This window comes from Thunnus thynnus, chromosome 1 (assembly GCF_963924715.1).
Source record: "Thunnus thynnus chromosome 1, fThuThy2.1, whole genome shotgun sequence".
Lineage (NCBI taxonomy): Eukaryota > Metazoa > Chordata > Actinopteri > Scombriformes > Scombridae > Thunnus > Thunnus thynnus.
In genome coordinates, this window is record NC_089517.1 from 9,637,843 (window position 1) to 9,665,579 (window position 27,737).

General features: G+C 38.6%; 1 protein-coding gene across 3 annotated transcripts in view; it reads right to left on the reverse strand.

Annotated features, from left to right (window-relative positions):
• The window catches only part of tspan4a (tetraspanin 4a), a 144,749-nt gene that overhangs the window by 40,486 nt on the left and 76,526 nt on the right, over positions 1-27,737 (reverse strand). For all 3 annotated transcript variants that reach the window (XM_067578684.1, XM_067578595.1, XM_067578511.1), the window contains one exon: positions 8,824-9,015. In XM_067578684.1, coding sequence (XP_067434785.1) covers positions 8,824-9,015 — 192 coding nt within the window. The remainder of the gene's footprint in view (positions 1-8,823; positions 9,016-27,737) is intronic.

A 27,737-nucleotide genomic window follows, 5' to 3' on the forward strand; every position in this document is an offset into this window, starting at 1 on the left:
TTCTTTAGCACATTCTTGCTGCCACGAGCACTTTAACCACTATTTCCTACTTACAGTTGCATTAATCGATTTTTGGCCTTTTAAGGTTAAAGAAACAAATGATCACTTTTTTTTATGTTGTTATGGGTATTGTGTCAGCAAACAATTGCCTATTTACTGTACAAATCTGGAAGACGAAGACTTCATTATTCAGTCTGACATTGTGTCCACGTAAGCCGATTTCTGTTTGGGAGGGGGGGATTATTTTATCATAACCAGTAGACCAAAGGAAAAGGTCCTGTCAACACCATTTTCAGTTGACACAGAAGCGGTTAGCGGTTGCTCGGAGCAGATAATGTAACGTTTGTCATGTTGCCGGAAGAATTATTTCAATTTCTGGAAGTCCACTAACAACAATTCATCCATGCTTGTGGCTATTTTTGTGTGGCTATTTTTCTAGCTCTGATACAGGAAGATAACACCCCCCCCATTCTTAACAGCTCACAAACCTCTGATTGGCACGGATCATAACCCCCCCCCCCCCCGTCCCCCATCTCTCTTTTTTTTTATGATTTCACTCTCAGTCTCTCAACGACTCTTTGCTCTCCTGTGATCTTCAGTTTTTCTTTGAGACCGTGATATTACATCAGAGAGCAAAGGGACATCATTAAGAATGAGAAACTGATACTCACAAGCACTTGGAAAACAAACACACTCCATCCCCTGTGGCTCTCTGGACATTTCCCCATTAATCTGCTCTTAATAAGAAATTTAACTCCTTTTCTTTAGACCACAGGCAATTCAGACACAAGCAGATTCAATGGGATCACTTGATGGCAGAAAAATGTATTTTACTTTTATTATTTTCTGCAAGAAAGCTATTGAATTAAGTTAAGGGATTGCAAACTGCTACACTGTCACTGTTATCAAATGGGTTTCTGAAATTAACTGTAAATAATGGAAATACATTTGTGAACTGTGCAGAAAGGCTAATAATAATAATAAAAACTGTGCACCAATTAAGTCAAGTGCCAAGGAATCGTTCTGAAGCAGTTGTTTCCTTCATGAAACACATTTAATGTAAAATGACAGACACAACTTCCCAGTCGTAGCCTCATATAATAATAATAATAATAACAACATCTAAATAGCTGGCCTTCTTCTCTGAGAAAAAAAAAAGATTTAATTGAGATGTAACATAAAAAATGGCATAATTTGTTCCAAATCACTTTGCAAGGCTGTTGCCTAATAAGACTGTAATGACACGCTTGTTTATGTGACAGACGCAGCAGGCAGCGAAAATACATTTGCATCTGCTCTTCTGTTTTACTCGTGGTAGTTTGTGCTTGAAGTAAATGGACATGAATGCAATATATCTCAGCTAAAATTTAACACTGAAGTTGGGGTTGCTCTGTACTGCTGCTGCAGCCTCGCTGTGATGAATTAATATAAACAAAGACCGAGATCTCATTACTACACGACCAAAGCAAGCTCAATATGTTTTTTCCTGAATTGTCATTATTCAAACTGAAATATGTTATTCTGTTTGCAGCAGCATAACTACAGGAAAGATTTATGGTACATCAGAATAAACGGAAACAAATGCTACAAAAAAGCATTACAGCTTGCTAATCTGTTATCAAACAAAGAGAGATTCAGAGATTCTGCTGATTTTCAAACTTATCTATATGTGCTGTGTAATATGACATTCCTACAGTATATACACTATAAAAACTATTACACAAGCCAATTTTCTCCGTATCTTGTAGGAAGTTGGTTTTCATCCCCCCAAATCCTTACGCTGATCATGTAGTCACAGGCTGAGCAATGGCAAGAAAGATTCTTTTTTGGCCCCAAGTCTTCTTATTATTCTCATCACCAGATAACACTGAGAATTTGGAACCAGAAAAGCTGTATTTTCCTGTTACTGCTCTCCCTGTGCAAGGCTACAGTATGAGATTTAGATAGTACTGACACGTGTAATGGTGTATATAATCATGTCAGTCTATCACACCAGAGAGATAAAACTCAGTGAAGTGGTCCTTTAAGACCTCTCAATTCCAGTCATGGAGGAGGCCGGAGTCCTTCAGGTTTTTGTTCTCTTACAGTTTTAGTTCCAAGAGAATTAATGACCCACAGCTGGTCTGTATCTAACCTTCAGGGAGGATTTATGCTGTAATATTTACATTTAAGGAGACTTTACTATATCTGAAGAACACCATTTTTTATAGGCCACTGAAGTCTAAATGCAGATTGCATTATGAAAATTTATATAAAGCACTCCACAAAGGCTGCATGCATAAACTCATGTTATTTATGTTATGAGATGTTCGGCCGGCGATGCTGATATCCCTGTTTAGCAGAGATTGATGCCTTAGCAGGGCTTCACGATGAGAACCATAATCAAAGTCCAGGAACGAGGATTGATTCCTTCATTTCGGTCCTGCTGTGGTATCCACGCAGTGTGAAAGCTACAGAGGCTCTTTGTCTGTTGACACGCCGGTAAGATTGGTGAAGCAGTAATGTCAGGCACACAGTCCATCAGCCCCTCTGAAATCAATACCTTTTGGGATCTTGTTGCCTCGAGCGTACATGAAGGGAAGCCTCTGAAGGTAATAGCCGTCTTCTTTTCATGTGGTGGGTCTAATCATTTTTACAGGCTCTATATCTCAGGCTCATGTGTGGCTGCAGTGTAAACAATCTGCCTCCATTTCCACCAGAGTGATCTCACATTCTGTCACATTCTGACTAATTTGCAGCCAAATTAGGTCACGGACCTGCCACAACTCCTCTGTGCCCTTTGACTTGCTCTCGTATTGACTATCCGAACTCACTAGTGTGAGACATGACTTTAATTACCCATTAGGCTGATGAAAATTGAATTTCTGGAGAATTTCAATGGCCCTTATGACTCTTATTTTAAATTTAAAAGGAAAGGGTATTGGATTTTGTACTAAAATCTGGTTTAAGGTCATGACTGGTGCATTACACTATATGATGCATGAGGAAAAGCACCTGGAAGCAGGAGGACCTGGTGGCAAAGGGTTTAAGGCGCCAACTATGAACCACAACATCCCTTTTGTGCGTCCAGCCTTCATTTTTCTCTTCTCAGTTACTCTTATCTGTCTATCTAGGCATAAAATGGCAAGAAAAACTTGAAGCCAGTGCTTAAAGATCCCTTCCAGACATGTATTAAGACATAAAAATACTCTGCTTGGAGCAATAATGTATTTCTGTTAGGATTTTTCCAAAAAAATGAAAGTATAATTACTACATTAAAATCCTTACAAGGACATCTACTCCTTCTCCCTCATTAAAAACTCCAGAATCTATGAATATGCAAATATATTTAATTTCAGAAGTTTAACTGCTGGACACAAGATGTCTCCTACTTCACTGTAAAGTCCATTCTCAGTGTTTGTGCGCTGGAGGCTTCAAGTTTCCACATCACACTTGTATAAGTTGCATACTGGACCAGGATTGGCTTCCAAACTAGTTGTGATGTCACAAATCATGCTTGTAGGTCTGCCCCTTAAAATCATATCACAGAGAAACTTTCCACTTTCAGCGGGTGAATGTGAAAACAGCCAACGTGACGCAACAAGAAGAAAAACATATTTTTGAGTGGAGGGCGACTTTAGATATTTCTCTTTAATGATAAATAGTTTTGACTAATTAAGCAGCAGTCAGAGGCTTTTTTGCTCTCTTGCCCAGAGTTAGAAGAGAAGATTGATACCTGTTGGTTAAATATAAAGCTACCACCATCAGCCTGTTAGCTTAGCTTAGCATAAATAATGGAAACAGGGAGAAACAGCTAGCCTGGCTCTGTCTGACGGTTACAAAAACGACCACCAGCACCTCTAAACCTGATTAATTAACACGTTATTTTTCTTTGTTTAATCTGTACAAAAATCAAAGTATAAATACATCAAGTGATGGTTTTAAGGGGTTTATATGCCAAACTATTTCTTGGCCGAGCAACGTCATGATGACGACAAGACTCCAGGAAGCTGCTGTTTGTATGTAGCCAATCAGAGGCAAAATTCAAATGCTTTGCTATTGTAACTAAGAGCAATTTACCCAGAATCTGAAAGGGCTAATTTTTTAATTGGACAGTCTACGGGTTTCTAGAAACTGGAAACTTTAACCTTCACTCACCATTAGCAGCACATGCACCAGAATTTTCAGGTTAGTGATTGGCTGTTTTGTACTGAAATGCACTTTGGGAGTCGTGCTTAACTTCTCACCCTACGTTTTAATGTACACAAGCCTGAACTTTTGACTTTTTTATCCAAAAAAACCCCCCAAAAAAACCCAGATATTTCCCAATGCAGTCACTCATCTTTTTTTGCTGATAACAGGGAAAGTTTCATGTCTATCCAAGTCTTGGACGAAATCCAACTGTTAGTCACCAACTGTGTCTACGCAGAAAATGAAAGTGACTGTTATTTCCACACAACTGTGGACACTTCAATTACCTCCTAACACCTTGAAGTTCTGTTGTTCTAACTTTTGCAGGAGATAGTAGTGTGTCCATCGCTCATGGTAAGAAGAGAAATTGAAAAAATAAGTCTTCAGGGTCTCTGTACGAGATTTATTTGTGTGTGTTTACACACTAATTTTGCAGCCCACGTTCCCTTTACAGTAACTCTGCTGCTGCGAGGCCAGTACCAAATATCAAGACTGAAGCTTACACGAGGAAGTGACTGGATAAAATATGTTTGTGACAGAAGTTTCACATTTGACACAACATTCATACAAAAGCTAAAATGTCTTTGAAGTCACTGAGTCACAGTTGAAAAAGCTTTTTTTCATGACTGTAAACCAGTGACTCTGCTGTTTGGAGCTTCGGATTACAAGCCACACAAAAGGCATAATAATACTTTTTCCAGCATCAAGTGCAAGAGTAATTCCTCAGATATCTCACAGTAATGTTGCAACACTCTCGTCAGCGATCAACATGCTAATTGGCCCTGAAATTTGATGGGAGAAGAGTCTTTTCTAATCTCCATGAAGAACGGGCCGCTCTGTCACTCATTAAAGCAGACTTACAGTTCGCCCAGACTCATTATATTGACACAGCGCAGGAATTGTTCTGGTCACTGTGGGGAAAATGGATCATGCTAATGATCGACGCTTAGACTCATTCCCACAGTGCTCATAATCGCTTACTCCTGCTGTGCCATTTTTATAATGATTAATTCTATTTTTTCTCCCCACAAAGAATTATTCTTTCTGATAAATGCTGTGCAGTTTCAGTGCTTGATTACATGAATGTGTTTGTTTATTAAAGTTCTTATCTATCTCACACTTTTTCAGGGATGCCTAGTTCGAAATTGGAGCTCAGATAAAAGTTTGTATAAATTAGAGCGTAAGAAAAGTTTGATATTTGGTGTCAAACACATCCTGTGCCCTGATCTGCAGGTTAGTGGGTATATATCTGCTTTTCTTCCATGGCAAATTCAGAGGCCTGTACTATGAAGCAGGATTTGGGGTTAGCAAGGTAACTTCGGGTTTAACTCTGGTTTTCAGGGTAATGATGGTGGTTCACTTCTTGCCGTTGTACATCACCATGATAATTATGCTGAATAGTTAACCCGCTCCGGAGCAGGTTAACTTCAGAGGATCAGATGACAACCTGTTAACACCCCGACCACTGACCAATCAGATCACTGGAATAAAAGTGTCATCATTCCTACAGGATCCCGACATAAAATCCCAGGGTTACTATAAAGTGACAAGTAAAAAACAGCAATATCTAATTTTTTAAGTCAGTAGAAACATTTTATTATTTCAGGCTTTCTATTTCCACTCTGGTTTTCAAACACTTCGAATAAATCAATGCCATGAAGCATCTAATCTTGTTATGATTTATAGGCATTTGTGATAAATAACACGCTTTCATACTGTATCTACATACAAATGTTTATATGTAACTCATATAAGTGAGATTCTATCTCTATAAAAAATCTAATTGGTTGATAGCTGTGGTATAATCAGCATATACTATGGCTATGACATCTAATGTCCTTTAACAGTTTTGTTTTTAATTATCACTCCGCGGTTACTGTCTAAGTGTTGCCCACAATCTGTAAGTAAGCAGGGACGATGCAGAGCTCCACCAACCACTGTCTCTGCAGCACCATGGTGCAAGAGCTTTTGGATGTGGGCCTTGAAGCAAGAGAGATAATGTCTATAAGCACAAATTTGAGAGCTCTCTCTAAAACTACTGGCGACTGAAGCTCAGTTTCTGGAGAAGGTGGAGCAGCATCCTCGCCGCACCAAGCAACGTATCTCCTAACAAATTGAGTCGGCCTAACGTTACTGCAAACAATTTGCAACGTGACTTTGGTGACATTGGACAGTTTTTCCATGGGTGTACAATTAATGGGAATGTTCAAATTAATGTGAATAAATAACTCTGGTTAGATCTCTGACTAGCTTGAACGTTAGTTTAGCAGTTTATTAACGGTTCAGAGCAACCGCAGGCAGCCAGGAACTACTTTCTTGTAAATGACTCTTGTAATGTAAAAATTATTTAATAAAACAGTTTTTATTGGATCGTGTCTATAATTTCTGTGTTGTAATATTTGGTGACTGTTTTATAAAAGCAATAACTCATGACTGGCCGTGGTATATTGTAATTATATCACAGCTAAAGGGCGTTTTGTTCAGCCCGACGCGCAGTGGAGGGCTGACAACCCTCTTCACCGCCTTAATTATAGAAGTGTACACTACACATACATACAGTGCTGTGCAAAAGTTTTAGGCACTAAAAGTAAAGTGAGAATGCTTACAAAAATATTGCTATAAACTGTTTTAATTTATCAATTAACTTCTTACAAAGTTGAGTAAACAGCAGAAACCTAAATGAAATCAGTATCTGCTGTGAGCAGCTTTGCCTTTAAAACAGCAGCAGTTCTCCTCGGTTCACTTTAACACAGTTTTTCATAGTAACTTGCAGGTAGGTTGTTGTAACCATCCTGGAGAAAGAATGTTCTTCTGTGGATTTATTATTTAGGCCGTCTCAGGTGCTTCTTCATGTAATCCCAGATTGACTCCATGATTTTGAGATCAGGGCTCTGTGGGGGCCATACTATCTGTTAGAGGACTCATCATTCTTCTTGTTGCTGAAAATAGCTCTTTATGACTCTAGCTGTATGATTGGGGTCATTGTCATGTCATGAATAAATTTGGGACCAATCAGACATCTCCCTGCCTTGATGGTATTGCATAATGGATAAGAATCTAAACATCTAGGGTGCCTAAAACTTTTGCACAGTGCTGTACGTTGTTCTGAGAACATATTGACTGAAAAGCGGTCATTGTCGTGATCATTTATGTATGTCATTAAAAAAAATGTGTTGTCATCATAACATGGGTTGTACAACATGGGTAAGATGTACAAGATGTACTTTGACATGACTTACAACAGCTGTTAAGCCCCCAGACAAACATGTACTCGCTGGTCTACTCAGAATTTTGCAGCTATTAGAAATATCTCCAGACATTTAACTGGTAAAAAAGAGGAACCATGTCGGTGGGGTTCTGGTGTGGGTCCAAGGGGGGGCCGGAGATCTATACCCCCATATGGTCCCTAAAGGTTTTGTCCCGGAAGCTCAGGGAAGCCATGAATTATTCAAAATATCCTTGTCGTTGTAATAGAAAAATGAATTGATTTTTCTTTGTTGCATAAAGCTACTGTAATTGTATTGTGTTGTTGTTGTTGGCTGTGTCTCAGCCATTTTTCATTGATTTTTATCAAATTACTGAAACAGCATCCCTGTGTGCACACAGATGTAGCACATGTCATGAGGTTTGTGTAATGTATTTTTAAAATAGTCGGAGGTGGCCGCCGACATACAACCATATATATATTATCAATAATCAAGAAGTAAAGCCAACCACACTGGGTTTACAATCAGATTACAGTAAGTTAATGCACCATTCAAAGAGAGTGAATTAGTTTTCCATTATTGATATCCTGATGAAGGTCGGGAGTGTTTTCTATGAAAAGTGCCACGAGATATGTACTGTGATAAACTACAAGATATTGTCATTTACCACTTTAATGCACAGAAAATGCTAAATGCCTACTGCAGTTGTCTGTATGAACATGTGCAAGTTATTCATGTTGCTTTAACATATTGTGCATTAACCAGAAAGAGTATTTTGTAGTATCTGTAGTATTTTAGCTTAGTCTGCGATGGTTCCTTTAGAAATTGTATCATTCTGATATTTGAGAGTTATTTTGTGCTGGGTCTTCCTCAAAATAAATCATTTAATGTTAGCTGAACATATCACATCATTTTCAGACAGGATGTTAGCAGCCAGCTCTCTAGTTGTTGGGTGGATAGTGGTCATTTGTCTGAATGTCTCAATAAGCTTAAATATTTTAAATAATAGACGTCAGGATTTTGTTTCTACTGTATCATCTTTCCTTTATCTGTTGAGCCATAGTGATTATTGAGACCCGTGTAGGTCTGCTTCTGTTTACCACAAACAAACAAGAAATGAAAAATTAAAAGACTTCTTGTTAACAAGATATTTTCCTCTGGGAAGATCTCCTACACATCAGCTGTTCAAGAGACTAAGTAAAAGTTTTCAAGAAGTTGATACAGGTGGAATCACCAGCTTGTCATATCAATCAGTGATCGAGAGAACCGAGACAGAAACGCATCCATGCTGTATGAGAGTGTTTATTATTTAATACAAAGTTGTTGACGTTATCTGTCATAGCAGCAACAAGAAAATATAATCTGAGAATTTGACATCAGAACATCAACACAGCCTTGTGTTTGAAGTCAGCGAGAACATCAAAAACCATCCTGGTAAATAGCTTACCGTCAATAGCAGAGGACGGCTCTCTTTGACAGCTCCAACACAGCCCAGACAGCCAATCACCATGATGATGGTCCCCACCGCGATGAGCAGGTTGGCTGCCGACAGGGAGGGAAGGGATGATGAAAGCGTGGCGAAGTTACCCTGGGTCACTGAGAGCCAGACTCCCACTCCCAGTATGCCACATCCTCCCAACTGCAGGGGGAAACACAAAGAGACGTCAAGCTGTCAGTGTATAACAACAACAAAGTCAAACTTGTCCTAAACAAAAAAAGACATTCATACATGGTGGTGCATAAAAAAATAGGTGCAGACTTGTTGTGGCTTTCTGTTTGTTTTTTTTTTGTTTTTTTAAACTGCATGCCAGTAAGGGGGGTGCAAAGGCTGAAGAGGGAAAATCAAAATGAAAAAAATCTGTTGTCAAAATCTCAGAACAGCAGCAAAACCTGGGATAAAAGATCAAACGAGATAGCAGAGCAAAGACTTAGAAGCAGGTTTACCACAAAAGTTCAGCAACCTAACACCATGTCTACACAGAAAGTGTTTCGGCCATGTTTTTTCAGTCGTCCGTCTCATGGTGCATCTGATTGAATCAATCAATCCAGCTGTCTACGTGTTTCACTTGTGCTATGCATGAGTAAAAGCATATTTTTATGCTTTCAGTCTATTTTCTTCTGTTTTATGAAATGGAGATTGTTGGAGACACTGAAAAATTAGGGATATCCTCGTCACTTGCTTGGATGCGGAGAAACGTAATGAATTGATCGAACTAATCAACAGCTATCCATCACTGTTTTCTGATACCCCATCCCGAACAAGCTTAATAGAGCAGGACATAGATGTTGAAGATGCTGAGCCCATCAAGCAGCACTTTTATCATGTGTGGGATGAGTAGAGGAGACAGTTGGAGGCTGAAGTTCAGTATATGCTAGACAGCGGCATCGCTGAGCCTTGTTCATCTAACTGGGACTCCCTGTTCCTCTTAGTTAAAAAGTCAGATGAAATTACTGTAAAAATACAGCCAAATCCGATCCATAATGGTGACATCTCGAGAGCAAATTCTGAAAATCTGTACAAAGAAATACCAATAAATCTAATTCCTTCAGTATTATAAAAGAAAAACATTAGAAGAAACAAATAAAGACAACCACCACACAGACCACACAGACAAAATCTCTCCAGCCAAGGAAAGCTTGTAGTCCAGACAGTATTAAAAATGAAACACTCAAATGCAGCACTCCAGTGTTGGTGCAGTGTTGAAGTTGTTCAATATCGTGTTACAGTCAGGATGTTTTCCTGATATCTGGTGCAAAAGACTCATTTCCACCATTCATAAGAGTGGGAACAAATCAGACCCTACTAACTACCGTGGCGTCTGCATCAGTAGTTATCTAGGTAAATTATTCTAGTAAATAAATAAATTATTCTAATAAATAAATAAAAGAATATTAGATTTCCTTGACGAATACTTCATCTTGAACACTGCACCACTAACCATGTATATACCTTTCACACTAATTAACAAACATGTGCACCAAACAAAAACAGGTAAGATATTCATATTGTTTTATTGATTTCAAGAAAGCTTTAGACCCTATTTTGCAATGAAGGACTCTATTACAGACTTCTACACTGTGGTATAGGGGGCAAAATGTATGATCTGGCTAAATCAGTGTATTTGGAAAACAGGTGTGCTGTTAAAATTAGAGACAAACAAACTGAATTCTTCACCCAGAGAAGAGGTGTTTATCAGGGTTGCAATTTAAGTCTGATTTTATTTAATGTGTATATAAATGAACTTGCTGTTCAGTTGGATCAATGTTCCTGGACTCTCCATCCTAGATAGAGAGGTGAAGTCTCTGTTTTATGCTGATGACCTTGTTCTACTGTCTCCTACTGAACAAGGACAACAGCAACAGCTGGATATAGTAGAAAAGTTCTGTCAGAACTGGGTCCTGGCAGTAAATATGAAGAAAACTAATGACTCCTATACCTATACCTACCTTGGTATAACCATAACAGCATCAGGGAGTTTCAACATGGCAGTGAATGGACTAAAAGGAAAAGCTCCAAGAGCTCTAAATGCAATTAAGAGACAAGTTTACAATTTCCAAATTCCAATTAAAATCTGGCTTATTTGATAGTGTCATCTTGCCCGTTGTGCTGTATGGTAGTGATGTCTGGGCTCAGTCATCATAGCAATACCCTCTGGGACAAACATCCAACAGACTCTTTATATACAGAGTTCTGCAGATAGATTTTACATGTACAAAAAAGAAAGTGCAATAAATGCACGTAGAGCAGAATTAGGCAGATATCCGCTGATAATTAACATTCAAAAGAGAGCACTCAAATTTTTTAATCACTTTAAATCCAGCCCCCTAGACACCCTCCATTCCAAAGCCCTCCAAACTCAAGAGCCGAGCCCAGAAATAAGTCCCCTATGTCAGTTGGTGCTCAAACTAACTCCCCTCTCTCAGACACACTCTGGCAGTCTCACACCAACACTGCTTTCCAAGCACCAATCAGAGTAAACCCTATTATAACACAAAGTAAAGAAACCTATTTGGAACATGGGAAGAAGAAACTGAAAGCCAAAATATATTAGAGTGTTATCTGGCCCTAAAAAGAGATTATGAATTGGCAGGATATCTGTGCTGTCAGAGATAGAAAGCAGAGACAGATCCTAACAAAGTACTTTTGGTTGCCATGATTTTTTTGTCTGCCAGGTTGTGTTCACTGAGCCTGTAAACACAATATATGCTCACTGTTCGACAGGTAAGGTTGAGACAGAGATGCACTTCTTCCTACAATGTAAAAACCTTCGGTGAAATAAGGAACATTTTCTTTAACAAGTTCAATGTTATTTCAGATTTCAAAGAGCTTAAAAATGAAAAATCCTTCTACTGTAGGAGAAGGACACAGGGTATATAATTCTGCACAATACGTATCGACATATCACAGATTGAGGGACAATCAATTACCTCGACACACACACACACACACAACCACACACACACATACACACAAAGGTTATACTGTGTATATAAAATTAATGTCATATCAATCTTAATGTTGTGTTAAGGTTCATATTATTGTTATTTTGTACTCAAAACTTTCATGCCAACAAAGCACACTGAATTGAAATTGCATAAAAGCGGTAACTGAAAGCCCTTGAGTAACAAACTAACATCCAACCAGGATTTTGATTGTGACAGACAGTAAACCTCCGCTAATTAATGCGCTTTGATACGGACTGAAGGAATGAGGAAATGGAACAGCGTGTCTTGCTCTGTAAGAGAGAAGACACAGAAAGAAACTCAGGGTTTGTTGAAGAAAACCTGCCTGTGAGCGGGTTAGGTTCACAGAGTCAGTTACCGTGGTAACCAACTCAAGAGTTTAGAGTTTCCCTCATCTCAGGGTTAACAACCTCAGAGTTTTCACTAAACCCTCTTTCTGGAATACGACCCTGATGATCAGCAGATCAGATCAGCAGATAGTTTTGCCTTTGAATTCATGCTCAAACCACTTACTGTATTTACAAAGTCCTGTAGTTGATCTGATTTGCTTTCACACGACCAGCAAACCTCACCTGAGCTCGCTCTGCAACACACCTTTTCAAACAGTCTCACCGCAGTCATTTGGTTCACTTAACAACTTTCAGTTAAACAAACTGAAACAAAATGGACAAAAACACCAAAATTTGTACCAAACGGGTTAGTGTGAAAGCACTTCATGAGATTCAAGCACAACATTATTAGCACAGTGATGTCTGATGGCAATGAAGATGTAACATGATGTTCAAAAAAACAGCTGTGCAATGTGTTATCTTAACCATAATCTCTTGTTTGGAAACATATCCTATGAAAACTTGAAATATTCATTTCATATCCTACAAATAGAGACCCTGCTTTTGCCTCACCTATTTATATTTTTGTTCAGTTGTGGGTGTGAGAATGAGGTTAAATAAATTTGGCTAAGGTTAAAATATTCTCTTTGGTTCAGTTATGAATTTGATTAGAGTTTTTTTTTCATTTTTTTCCCTCTATTAGACAGTAGCCCCTTTGGGACATTTTAATATAAAAAACAGTTTTGGATTGAGTCTATGTGGTATCTGATTATTTGTACATTTCAAAGGAAGGAAGTATAAATTTCCCATTAAACAGACTGATTTGTAGTATAAGACTAATTATCACCTCCACCAAAGAGGTTGGGTTTTTAATATACAAGACCAATTGCAGTCAGTAGGGGCCACCGTTTGAAGAATTCATCTGCTGTGAGAAGAAATCTCCTTTTGGAGTCCAGAGCCTGTGTGGATTCTTGTTTTTACTTCTTTGAAAATTTGTTCTTATGAACCACAGCATGTTTGCCTTTAGAGGCACAGACATGATAGTGGGAGGAGAAAAACAGTAACAAATTCATGATGTGCTTCAGTAAGAATTTGCAGACACATCTATAGGAAACATCCATCATACATGCAAACACAAACACTCTACGGCCACTTGCCAGAGACCCCCAAAGGCAATAAGATTTACATGGCTAAATACAAGATTATTGTTTTTCCCCCACTTTTCTTTCTATTTCCAGCTTTAACACAAGATCTTATTTAATGAGCTCTTGAGCTGGAAGTAGGGCAAGGCGAAAATAAAAAGCACTCGTGAGGGGCTCCAGTCACTGAGGCAGGTTTCTGTTCACTATCTACCATGGCTGGGAGATTTCAGCAGCTTGCAAGTGAAGGGTCTTTGGGTCACTGTTGTTCACAGTGGACCCTTATTACGCACCAGAGTGTATTCTCTAATGAATATCGGCCACAGTAAGAAGGGTGATGGATGAAAAAGGAATGCTGGGAGTAGATGGTTGCAAATATTCTGAGGTCAGATTCATAAGCTCATAAGCAGAGGAGAGATTACAAAACTAAAAGAAATGATCAATAGAAACATACTGGCTAAGTGGGCTAGGGGGGTTTATATCGGTTGTCATCATACATCAGGTCGCATGGGGAAAAGTTTTTAGAAGGACTTCGGAAAATAGGATTTTGACACTAAAACATATGTACTAAGACCAACATTTTTGGATTTGAATACATATGGAGCACTAATGTGAAGCTGCAGAATGAAAAAACACCTCAAAAACTCAGGAAGACTACCTTTCGTATGCCCGGGCCCGTAGTTTACTGCTCGTACCGCCCTGTCATTCTCATCTCTCACACATGCTCGCTCAATTTCCAAGCTGCCGATGTCAGAGGTGCAGATTGAGCCTTTTTAAATATATATCTCTCTCTCTATCCACCCTAGTCTCTGCAGGATCATCAGTCTCATCACTTCATCAGCTATCAGTCTCATCTGAAGTCATCAGCCACCACCACCAGTGTCCGGACTCCATGGGGGGGGGGGGGTCTATCTAGCGGCTGCTCAGGGATAATGTCCCTGTGGAGTCAAAGCGCCAAAGCCTTTTATGACTATCATTTCTATCCGTATAATAAACGTTATCTTTTCTCCATTCACTTGTCTCTCCTGATTGAAATTGTGTCAGTAACATGAAATCCTGACTGTTAAGCCTGATGTGTGAATTGCATCAGATCAGCTGTGAACACAATGTCGGATGATTGACTATAAATAGCTCTCACATTTCCAGATCATCAACATTTGCAGCTTTTGTGCAGTGTGAAAACTAAGTTTTGGCTGTTTTGTTTCATGACGACAGCATTGCATTTTGTCATAAACTACATTCATGACATATGATTATGTCATATTTGTTTTATATGTGAAGTTACCAATTGTGGCATAAGTGTGCTGAGAGTCGGGCAGCCCATAACAATTGTCAAACAAATAACGATTTCTTGGCTATTTATGTATTTATTACATTATTTTAGGAAACCCTATAAGTACACCTGTTGTTAACTTGATATCTATTTCTTAGCCTATGTATGTTATAAATAGCCTGCTACTGCTTTATGCAACTCATAAGTGCATATGTTGGGAGTCTGACCCTGATGTCACTTACAAACATGAATGTGAACCATCAACACATACAGATCAGATCTGACTAAAAAAAATCTAAATTGAGCATCAAGGCCTGTAATGTGAACATAGAAGAAGAAGAAGAAGAGTGTTTTCTTGCTGTTAAAGCACTAATTAATGACCATTTTGAGCACCAGGGACACTCGACGCCTCTGCTCACTGGTGAATCCTCACATAAAATTTCTCATCAATTTCTTCATTTACTCTGCTGCCTATTTCTTAGAGTCCGACAATGTTAGGTTGTGACTCATTTCATTTCTATTTGCTCACAAGCTTTATCTAAAGCGTTTTGCTGGATATACATAATTTCATCCACGGCAAATGAATAAATGAAAAGCGAACACACAGGGAGGGGGAGCTGGTCTGACTATTATTGTGGCTGACAAGGAGTTTTATCTATTTCACCCTGTACAGCGAGAGGAAAGAATCCCATTCATTATTAAAGTGATTAGATTTTTCCTGTGTATGAGAGACGATAATGAAGTGATATATTTACTACAGTACTCTTAATGAAAGGTGAGCACAATTTGCATTCAATTTCTGTCTTGTATATTTTACCTTGTGCTGCTGCAGTCTTTAAGCTTATATGACAACAACATTCAATTCACATTTGTTCCATGTTATGTGTCACTTGGTAACAATAATAATAGATAGACATGAGACCGACATGTTAAATTTTCATCAACATTTAAGTGCATGTTTGAAAGGGGATATATATACTGGATAACATGCATGTACATCACTAAACAATCTTTTGCATAATCGATGTTCATGAACGCTGCTACAGTTTCAACTGTCTGCACCAAGTCAACCCTGCACACTATAGTATTGTATTTATTTCTTTTATTTATATTTTTTTAAACATTAAACTTTTAATCCTTGAATTCTAAATTATTTTAAAGTTTAAATACTTATTTTGCATTATGCTACTTTCTCACCAAAGCCCCAGGAAACACAATTTCATGTCATCATATGTAGCACTGAACTGAAAAGTATAAATGTAACTGTGATGAGATGACAATAAAGGTCCTTTTGTATCCCTGTACTGCACATTGTGGAAATGCAATTAAAATGCACAAAGCAACTAATTTTAACTATCAATTAATCTTCTTTTTGTTTTTTTTGGTCCAAACTGCCAAAAAAAATGTGAGAAATGCGCATTTTTATGAATACGAATTTCCCAGAGCCCAAGGTGACATCTTCACATTGCTTATTTTGTCTGACAAAAAGTCCAAAATCAGAGGATTTCTACATTTACAGTGATCGAAAAGAGAGAAAAACAGGAAAATTCCACCTTTGAAAAGCTGAAACCAGCAAATGTTTAGCATTTTCACTTGATAAATAACTCAGTTTTGGTCCTTCAACAAATCAATGAATTGATTCAGTAATTCAGCACTAGAATACTGAATAAATGTTGGAATGACTTCTCACCACATGTCATCATCACAGTTTCAGAAATGTGGTCCTTTTTTTGTGCAGTTCATTTTGAAGTTTAAAAAAAAAAAATCCTTCCATCTATCAGCTTTTACAAGCAGTTCTATTTTCACTCTGATCACTACTGGTCTTGATTAGCACCCATCCCAAAAACAGCAGCTTCCATCTTTACACTCCCACAGATTTGCAGTGTTGAAATTGATGCGACCATCTGGACTGCCTCCCCCACTCACAGCAGGTTTGTGTATTTGAAGCGGAGCCTCTGATACTGTCTACTGATTAAGGCCCAGGACTGCGACTGTTCTGTGTGTGAGAACATACAGCTTTCTTCAATAAATTCCTATTAACTGAACTGCCTTTACTGCATCAGCAACATGAACAGAAAACTTGGCACAGTGGAGCAGAAACATTTATACCGATATTTTGATGATATGGCAATGAAAGAACGTCTCTGAATGATTTCCCCCAATAAAATATACATGTGCAGTAGATGTACTTGACTTCTGGGTTTGCAATGTATGACACAGGTGCTTTTAATGACTACATTCACAGTACATGAATATCAGCGCTCTGATCTCATTGCAGTTACGAGCGCTCCGTCCAGCATGGGTCAAGAATACATATTTATATAATGATATTAACATGATTAAGGTCATAAACTGAATTCTCATACATACATGAATGAAATGTGAAAGTCTTGAGGCCAGGGAGTGTGGTACCACACCAAAGAATGCTGGTTTGAATTCACATGCTTCATCTATTATTTCTCTTCTGACATTTTGATGTGTGAATCATGTATTCAGTTTGTCCCTGAAGAATGAATCCCAGTCTTTATATCTGCTCTGGTGATGAGGATTAAAGGTTGTTGGTTTTTAATATATTGCATACTTTGATCTGTATTACCTTTTGCTTTAAATAAGTTACAGCTTTAATCTTTATCTGTCCGAACGTGGCATATTTTCAATTTCGGCTTATAGAGTAGAATTTCTAAACGTATGATTGTAAAATGTCGGTCGTGTCCTGGCCAGAATCACCTGCCCTCTCAAGCAAACTCTAAAAGCAATCTATCAAAGAACTTTGTCGACTGATTATGCATGCACCACACACCATTTCCAGCAGACACAGAACAACATTTATCGGTTGTTTCTGGTCACCTGATGAATATAAATGCAATATTCAATCTCCTTTTTTTGCTCTGATTTGTTTCTACCAACTCCTGAGAAAAATATCTACTCTTGAGCTGCTAGATGCCACTCATTTCATTAGGCCTTTAATAACACCTCCTTTAATAACGTGTCCAATTCGATACTTAAACTTACCTAAATGTTGATTTAACACACACCATTTGATACACCTTATTTCAAATGAGCTAGTTCAACAACTATTAAGTTTATATGATGATATACAGTATATGATATATGATATGATTGAAAGTTGTGGAAAGAAACAATCAGATTTTGATCAGGATTATTTTAGCTGATCCCGATGTACCAAGTGTACACTTGGCCTACAGTATCTTAACTTCTTTGCTGGAAAGCCTGTAATTTTATATGGGTGGGTTTGTTCAAGGGACACAACTGCACAGTCTGTATGCACCCTGAGAACCAAAACAATTAGTTAAATTTAGCTAAATGCTGCATTGCATTGCAGAGTTGGATGATGATTCTCAGTAGGTTCCATACGACAACATTTTAACTTAATGTAGCTTTAAAGTTATCTGCTGATGAGACACAAAATGAAACTTCAATATTTTACATGTTTAAAGGCCATAACGTCTTCACACAACTTTTTAATAAAACTTGGCGAGTTAATAACTTCTGCCACAGACTGGCCCGAGGCATGCTTCTATTATTTTTGATGGTCGACATGTCTCATTTGGTTAATGTTTACATCTGACATTTTTACTTATATCTACACCCAGCCTACACACTTCTAGGGTGTCTGTACTGATGAACTTCTGAGAACAGGGCTGCTTTGCTGCTGTTTGGCTGCAGATCCTGGCTGAATTAAACAGCTTGATAATATACTTGTTGTACACAAAAATCTCCACCATCAGAAGAGATCAATGTGAAAAGCAAAGACTTATAAAGTCCCTGTTAAAAACATCAAGGACAGCGCTGACAAACCATGACTGGTTCAAATTGATTCATGTAAGCTTTTTGTGATCTGCCACCCTCAACAGGGTCAGGTTAAGTTTAAGCAACTCAACTGACAAGAATGATCAAGGTCATTGCAAATGAATTAAAGAGCGCTAATGAATTAAAGAGGCCCCATGTTTAGTAATGATGAAAAGAGAACATATGATGAATAGAAACTGTTATGTGACAACAGTGCAAAAGTGATGAATCTATTACATTTTGCTTATAAAGTGAGGCAAGGCTAGAAAATCCCACATTTACACCAACCGTGTGAATAGTGGAAAGGCCTCTGCACGGCTCTGCTTATTGATTTTTTTTTTTTTTTTTTTTTTTTACACAGTCCAACCTCATTCATTAGCAGAAAAGCTTTTAACTCAAGCGAAATATGAACTGAACTGGCTGGAGAGCAGTTTTTATTACTAACAGGTTGTAGTGTTTGAGAGTAAACAGTTCACCCTTTTCATCCACCGCCTCTCCTTAGGGCTGTGCGCTACCTCTTTTCATATTTTATATGCAAACGACATACGTCAGCGGGAAATCAGGTTTATTATCAACTTGTCTCATTATTCAGTCATTGGTAACCTTTGGTGGGAGGTAGAGGATGGACAGGGACTTATTTTGAACGTGCCCTGTGTCCCACACGTGTCTTGGTGTGACAACTTTTCTCAGCAACTGAATGCCTCAAAAACCAAGGGTGTGATTATTGATTTTAGACAACCGTCATCCACCCCCACACATACACGAACACGATCAATAAAGCTGGTGGGCAGCTTCAAGTTTCTGGTACCCTTATTGACATTAAGATGAATTTTGAGGCACATACTGATAATAGCTGCAAAAAGGTCATTTCATTGTCTCACTGAATCAACCTTCTGCATGGTGTCCTGGTTTTGGAAACTGGGTATGTTCAATAAAAGAGATTAGGAGACTTTTGAAGGTAGCAGGCAAGATTACTGGAGTTGGCCTCAGCTGGCTGAAATCTTTGAAAGGCATTTGCTCAGCAAGGCAAATGTCATCCTTGATTGTCATGGTCACCCCCTGGTTTGAGAGTTGAAAATGTTTCTCTCTGAGAGCCACTTCAGAGCACTTAAATGCAGCAGGAATTAAACTGTTTTTTTATATATAATCTGGATAATACATCTCTTGCACATTATCATTTACAGCTTCAGCACTTTCAGTATTTGTTGCACTGTTAACACTCTCATTGCTGCAAAAACCTCAGTTGGATTTAAAAATGTTTAACACAGCTACAGTATTCTTGTGTGTGTATGTGTGTGTGTGTGCATTGTCTGGTAACAAATGTATAGCCTTGTAAGAGCTTCAAGTTTTCATTCCTTGTTTAAATAGAAATAAAATTGAAGTTAATAAGCCTAAGACATGCATGTTTTTACCAAAATTGTGCTTTTGTTAGCAAGCCATTGTGTAAACAGGAAACTATGCTTCACCTTAGGCTGTTTGCTACCTTCAGATTGGGAATAAAAAGATGCGAAACATCCTGCCCCTTGTTGCTAAGGCGAGTGCAAACACCAGACTTCCCTCCAGCACCTTCCTCTCTGGTTTTCTCAGAGCCACAGTGCAGAGAGCTAGCAGCACGTTAGATAGGTGGCACAGCAGAATCTACTACTAATTAGGAATGGTAATTATGACAAACCAATGTCTTTAAGCCAATGGTACTGAACATATGCTACCCATATAAAATTGTTAATTGAAAACATTTTGTCAGAGCCTCCTTGCCTCTTATAACAGTGGAAGCTTTCTAACACCGATCAAGTTTCACACCAGCAGCCCATTTGGAAAGACCAATTAATTAATTTGAACTAATTCAAAACTGCCCCCATCCACTTTTCATTTGAATTAATTTACAGCTATACCCATTTTTCCTTTTTACAAACTGTGAGAAAAGGAGGAAAATAACAAAAACACATTTCACTGTTTCCCGTAGGACTGCAATAACTTCTTCATCATGGCTGAGAGGAGCACGGTTTCACATGACTGAACCCTAAATCAAAGAGCCAATAATGGAGCAGCGAAAAGCATTCATGTCCCACTGATTGGGATTTTAGCAGGAGGTAGGCTATTATGCTCATAGATATGAAAGGCATACCAGGCTGTTTTATGTACACCAAATAAAAGATGAATTTACATGGAAAGTAATAACTGGTTTTACTCTCTATGAACATTTTCATCTGACAAACATCATATAAGAGGTTGAAGTTGCTTTTTAAAGCTCAGACACCAAGGACACTCAAATTAAATTCTAGATAATAAAACTATTTCTGAGTCTAGTGAGATTTACATAAACCTGTTGTAATTCATCCATAATCTTGTCTCTCTATACAAACATTTTGAAATGCAGAAGCCTTGAAGTACAACCAACAATAAATCATCTGTGAATGATAAAGACTGTGAAATGGAATTAATCAACTCAAACTGCTATGAAATAAAGCACAATGTAATCAAATTTACCAGACTACAAATTTAATCTTGCATCACCTTGTTACTCTCTTCTTGCAAGTGGTGACTCTTCTGTGATCTATAAACTATAGGAATGTAAATTACAGTTTTGTTATGATAAAAAAGAAGTCTGTATAAAAAGAGATTTGTCAGGCAATTTTAGCGACACAAAAATCTCATCCCGCAAATCTTTTATTTGATCTTCTTTGACTTATAGTTGCTTTGCCAGACTCCTGCAATTCATGGCACCAAGCAGCAGAGATTACTGCCCAAAAAGATACAAGATGGCGTGTAGGATGTGTCATTGTGAAGCCATCCACCATTCATTTCTGTTCAGATCTTTATTGTCCCACAAGAGGAAATTCTCTTTGCATCAAGGAAGCATAAAAACACACAACCATGAAAATGTAAACACATTAAAAATACACCAAGACAATAAGAAATTAAACACATTTAATTCAGACATTAAGGATGTGCTTTAAAAGCAAGGGAAACATCAACAAGGAGAATAAAGATAAGAAAAATGAAGTGCTAAGCTGTGTGAGGAAACAAGAGACAATTTATAATGTATTATAATCCCCCTATTCACAGGATTTGTCCACAAGTTGTTTCATTTTTCTGCCAGTTACCTGAACTATCCACCTACCAGTACAGCTGTTTCTGAGTTTAGTCATTAGCTTCATACTTTCAATTAAAAAGCAACTTTTTAAATGTTTCATAAAATGGTATCCTTATTTCCTTATTCTGATGTAATTCCTGTTGAAACAGGTTGTTAGAACAGGGCATTGTACAGCGAGGGACCGATATTTAGTGTAAACCAATTATCTACAGGTGATGGCGAGAAAGGCATTGTGGTTAGATAGGACGGGCACAAAGTTTGTGGTTTTATTTTTGGTTAGACTTTTTGGTGCCGGATGAGGTCACCACTGAAGATGCACTATTTTCAGTGAGTAATAGTATTAAAGGAAGTTTGCTTGCTTATTTTATGCTCTTTTAAACACAAGCTGAAATTCTGTTTTTGTTAACCTGTGGTAGTTTAACTTCTTACATTGCTGCAGGGATATAAAAGTGTACAATGGGGTGTGGTCAGTACACTGTGACATCACTGCTGGGTGTGGTTACAAGTACAACAGAGCAAACTTCTAACCACAGCTTAAGTTACTCATTAAAGTAGCTAAAATCAATATTCATATGTCAACAACAGATCACATGACCACTTGTATGGGTAAAGGTATCGCCCACAGATTATTATCACCTGACTCTGCAGTTTCACTCAGCTCAATGAAGAGTTTCAGCATCTTTTAGTTCATTGTTTTGGTTTTACATCCCACAACTTTACCAAAACCCGCTGTACACTATAGCACCAAATGACAGACGGGCAAAGTTAGCAACTAGCTGGTGAACACAATGGAGCATTTAGCAGCTAAAAAGTCAGATCAGGAGTTGGTGAAGAACAAAAACAGAGCTAAAAGGAGAGTGAATATTAGACATTGCATTAGAGTTCATGACTCCAAATGCTAATATCACTACGTATCTGCTGGATATGTAAATAGGCAACTGTTTTCCAACAAGTTCACCATATCAACTTATAGGGTGAGAATATGTCAGTGTTGCTTGTTTCCGCTGCTCCCAAGTACCAAATAAATCAGCTAATGCTGTCTTGAAGACTCTCCTCACCCTCCTTGTTAGCCAGATAATGCCAATTAATTTGTACCATATGAATTTGTACCAATGAGGGCATCGTTGGCTTCCTGCCATTCTTGCCTGCTTATCTGTTTGTCTGCATTTGGGTCCTTATCCCTGTTGACGGTAACATTGAACTATGACATTTTGTGAAGGAGTTTGTCAGCCGCATAAATCTTTGGCTAATCCACCATGAGAAAAAGACACATGTTTCCAACTGTTCCCATTTTGAATATCTGTCATACTCGCACATATGTTTAAGGGCGGAAAACATGTACACAGGCACTAAAGAAATGTCCCTTTAATGTCAGGACTCTTCAGTACTGTACTATTCCCGTGGGTTTACCTTATGTAGGTGTGTTCTGAATATTCCTCTGACAGTGTGCAAGTTTGACTAATCCATTTCCGCCCCTGGCTGACACATCCAACAAACAAATCGCTTCCTCTTTATTTGGAGAACCCCTGCACAGGATGCACACACAGTTGGTGAGATAAAATGTAATAAAAGCCAGGAGGATATGCTGTTATATAATCAAACAGTCCCTAATGTAATGTAATAATGTAATTATACTGATACAATGATACAATAAACTCCTTGTTAAGTGGGCATAAAACAGAAAGTATAATGTAATATCAGACATGAAAAACCTGATAGAGTTTGATAAAGTTATGTCAGTGTAAATGAATTACTGGATGACATAGAAATACCACGATTTACAAGCATGTAGGAATATTTCAAAAGATTAAAATGATTAGATCAAATTCTTAAATTGTAAAGTCTCTATAAAGATCAATTTGTTCCTGATTTGTTTTCAGTGTGACATTGTGAAATCATGTTTTCCAGTCCTTGCTGTATTTATGTGCATTTTCAGATATGTGTTGGGTAGTTCCCCATTGTGAGTGTAATGCTATTTAAGGAAATATAATACTGGAGCTGACAGGGCAATAAGGCCACGTCTACAAAGTGCAGTACAAGAATGATTATGAGGGAATGCTGGTGCATACTGGCTGAGGCTCATCTTGGCTAAATAGACAATTGACTGTGAACTCCACTGCTCATGTGATTAACGTGGCCTTCCTCCAGCCTGCTAGCTCAGGCGTGCCATATAACTCCATCTGGCTCCCCTGCACTCTCTATCAGTGCGGAAGTCACCCAGAGCTGCACTGTCACTGACAGACTCTAGTGACTGAAGTTTTTCTTAAGCTTATGTTTGCTGTAATGATCTCAACTGTGTGACTATAACTGTGGCTGTTACCAACACTGTCATTCTGCCCAAATGACGCAGCTGATTTAATTATGATGTCCTGCACCGCCACACAGCTACAGAGCTACAGAGCTTATGCAGCTTCCTGGTTCACTAATGACATGTAGAAAATAAAAACAGTTATACGTGTCCTGAAACAATGCTTCAGACACTGTGGGCTCGCTGTCCATAAACTGGCCTTCCGTCAATATCAAAGGACTTCATCAAAGTCCCTTAAAGATGCTCAGTCACAGTTCTAGTCCAATCTAATTGATAACAATCCTGGAAACCCTAAGTGTCTTTTTTCCACCATAAATCATCTCCTGAAGCCACAATCATCTTCCCCAATTGAGGCTACAGAAGAGCGATGTAACAGCTTCATTGACTTTTTCAGAGCCAAGGACAACAACATCCGCTCTCTGATGTCCAGCTCTTTCTCTCTGCCTCCTCCTGTCATCGACCCTCTATCAGGGAGCTCGCCATCTCTACTCCATTTTACAGACGTCAGGCAGAGCCACATTGAGGAAATCCTCAGGAAGATGAAACCCTGTACTTGTGCACTGGACCCCATTCCAACAGCTCTGCTCAAATCATACATCCCCATTCTCAGCCCCCTGATCACTCTAACTGTCAACCTCTCCCTTCAAACTGGTATTGTTCCATCTGTCCTCAAGGTTGCAGTCCCGCTCCCTCCTCAAGAAGCCCAGCCTGGATCCAGAATCTCGTGCCAGCTACAGACCTATTTCCAACCTCACTTTCCTGTCCAATGTGTTGCAGAAGGTGGTTGCTTCTGAGCTTCAGAACCACCTTAAACATAACATCCTATTTGAAAAATTTTAGTCAGCTTTTCGTTCAGCACACACCACTTAAACAGCGCTGCTCAGGGTTGTGAATGACCTGCTGATGGCAGTGGATGCAGTGTTATCTTCTCTCCTGATTCTCCTTGACCTGAGTACTGTATTTGACACTGTGGATCACATTATCCTCTTAGAGCGCCTCCACACCACCATTAGACTGTCAGACACTGCACTTAAGTGGTTTCACTGGGAGGATGCAGGTCTCCCTGTCACCTGTGGTGTTCCGCAAGGATCAGTTCTCGGCCCCATATTGTTTACCCTCTACATTCTCCCTCCTGGACGTGTCATTAACAGACATGGGATGTATTTTCATTGCTATGCTGATGATACCCAGCTGTACATCAAAGCTGCCCCAAGCTCTTCTGCAGCCGTGTCACACCTCAGCACCTGTCTTAAGGAGATAAAGGCCTGGATGTGCACAAATTTCCTCCAGTTAAACAGTAGCAAAACTGAAGCTCTCCTTATTGGCATTCCACATCAGTTTCAGTCATCCCCCCTTACCTCATCTCACCATTGATGGCCAGGACATTCCCTTTCCTCGTCAGTCACTAATCCGGGTGTTAGGTTTGACCCTCAGCAGACTTTTGCTGACCGTATAAGACATCTATGCAAAACCTTTTTCTACCATCTGAAAAACATCTCTAAACTCTGCCCCTCTCTAATCCTGTCAAATGTAGAGAAACTTGTCCATAATTTTATCTCCTCAAGACTGGACTGCTGCAATGCAGCTCTTCACAGGAATCCCTGGCAGGAGCATCCAGAAGCTCCAGTATATTCAGAACAGCGCTGCCAGGATCCTGATGAGAATGTGAAAACATGAACATAAAACACCAATTCTGTTTTCATTGCACTGGCTCCCTGTCTCCTTCAGGAATGACTACAAAGTCCTGTTTCTCACATACAAATCCATCAATGGGCATGTGCCTCTGTACCTACTGATCATACCACTAACATCCACCTGCACCCTCAGATCTGCAAGCAGCTTGCTCCTCTGGGCCTTCAGTATCAAGCTCTGCACCATGGGGGATTGAGCCTTCTGCTGTGCTGCACCACGTGTCTGGAACAGCCCTCCTAACCATCTGATGGCAGCACAGACCCTAGACTCTTTAAAAAAAAAAAAAAAAAGGCCTGAAAACCTCTCTATTCAGGAGAGCTTTTTCATCTTAACTCTTATTACTATTTTCTTTATGTTGTGTGTTCTATGTTATTAATACTGTAGCACTTTGAGTTTCACTTTGAGTATGAATAAAAAGTGAGGTACAAATTAAATGTATTAATATTGTGATTATGATTTATTAATGTGTAAATCAGTTGCTAGGAAAAATCTGTTTAATTAGAAGCAACAAACTATGTAAACAGGAAGTCACTGTAGCATCACAAGCTCTAACAACTTAACTGCCAAAAATAACAGTTTTAGGGGCCAAAAGATAAAATAAACTGCAAATCCTTTGTGAACAACTTTGTTTTATTTATATCTGCATACCCGGAGAAATATGTGTGTTTTAGGATTAGTAGTATCCATGCAGTTTACAATAAGAGGGAGAAATCTGATTATGCTAAGCTAACTGATATTATTTAGTCATATTTTCATTACGTTATTGGCTTAAAGTTTTGCAATTTGAGGTTTAACACTGAATCAAAAACTGTCAAGTACTGAAAGCTGTGGTTAGAATTGCAATCTCTACTTGTTTTGATCAGATAGTTGTTTTTTTTGAACTAAAGTTTTGCAAAATTTTGACAGTATTTTATTCAGGCCCAGTTGCTTGTAACATTAGACAACCTTGACTTTTTTATTAATATTTCTCAAAGTAAGGTATCAAAAAAAAATCATTATTTTTGTATTTGTATTGAGACTTGGGTATCGTATTACCACAACTTTCAAAGGAATTCTACTGATAGGTTTTAGGCAATAAGCAGAATTTGAAATGATCCAGATATGTCTTGGATTTCCTTGTTGACTAACAGTAAGGTTATCCTTAAAAGAAAATTGAAGAAATAGAAATGTGTGGTGGAAAAAAAAAAAACCCCACCGCCAGCTCTGCACACTTTCTTGTCAGTTTTTCAATTCAAGGCTTTAGGGGTGATGCTTTGATTGAAAAATCAAATGAGATGCAGCACACAACAACAAGCGCTGAGGGAAAGTCAGGGATGGCTGGTTAAATGAAACACGGCTACGGTCTGCACACTCTGAAAACCACCACCTCATCTGACACCTGAACAATAACCACACATAATAAAAGCTTGTCGATTTATTTCTTTAACTTCTTCTTTAAGAAGAAGGGGAGAAATCAAACTCAAGTCCTTTTTGCTGTGAGGCTTCAAGGTTCAGTCAATCAACCAAGTTTATTTGTCACATGTAACCCTACCATTATGAATAATAGTAGGGTTGTCATAATAATATCATACTTTATACTTTTGTCATACTTTAATTGTACACCCATGACAGTCAGTAGAAACACCATTAGTCCCATTTGAAATGCTGGAAAGAAAGAAACCTTTGGAGCTTTAAGAGCATTTTCCAGAGTCTGCTGGGGCTTTATTAACTGATTTCTGTAGAAAGTGTGGAAGTGTGGGGAATCACAGTTAAAAAAAAACCTCCTGAAGTGTCTTTTAGGGGCCACAGTGGCAAGTGTTGCCAGCTAATCCATCCATATTAACGTTCACATACATTTATCTTTTACTCCGTATTTTTGCTGCTATTCTCTTCTGAATCTGGCTGCCTAGCATCACATACATATCAGTGTATAGTAGAGCAATTATATGTACTGAATCCTGCCTCTGGCATCCCAGCCTCCCCCTGACTAAGACTTCAGCATCTCATCATCAGCCTGGCAAGCTTACAGACAGTCAACAGTGTTACCTCTCACTGTTAGTCTTAGCCACTCCATACCTGGAGAAAATGGCACACTTGGCACTCACACGTTGACCTACTTTCCTTGATAAAAGCCTAACAACCTCTGCTCAGCCTGGAAATCAGTTGTGTTTCACTCACCGGAAGGGGTCTTAAAAGTCAGACAGTCTGGTCATTTCAGCAGAATGAGAAAGTTAAAGGATGTAAGGATGTTGGAAGAGGAGAGCAGAAAGTGG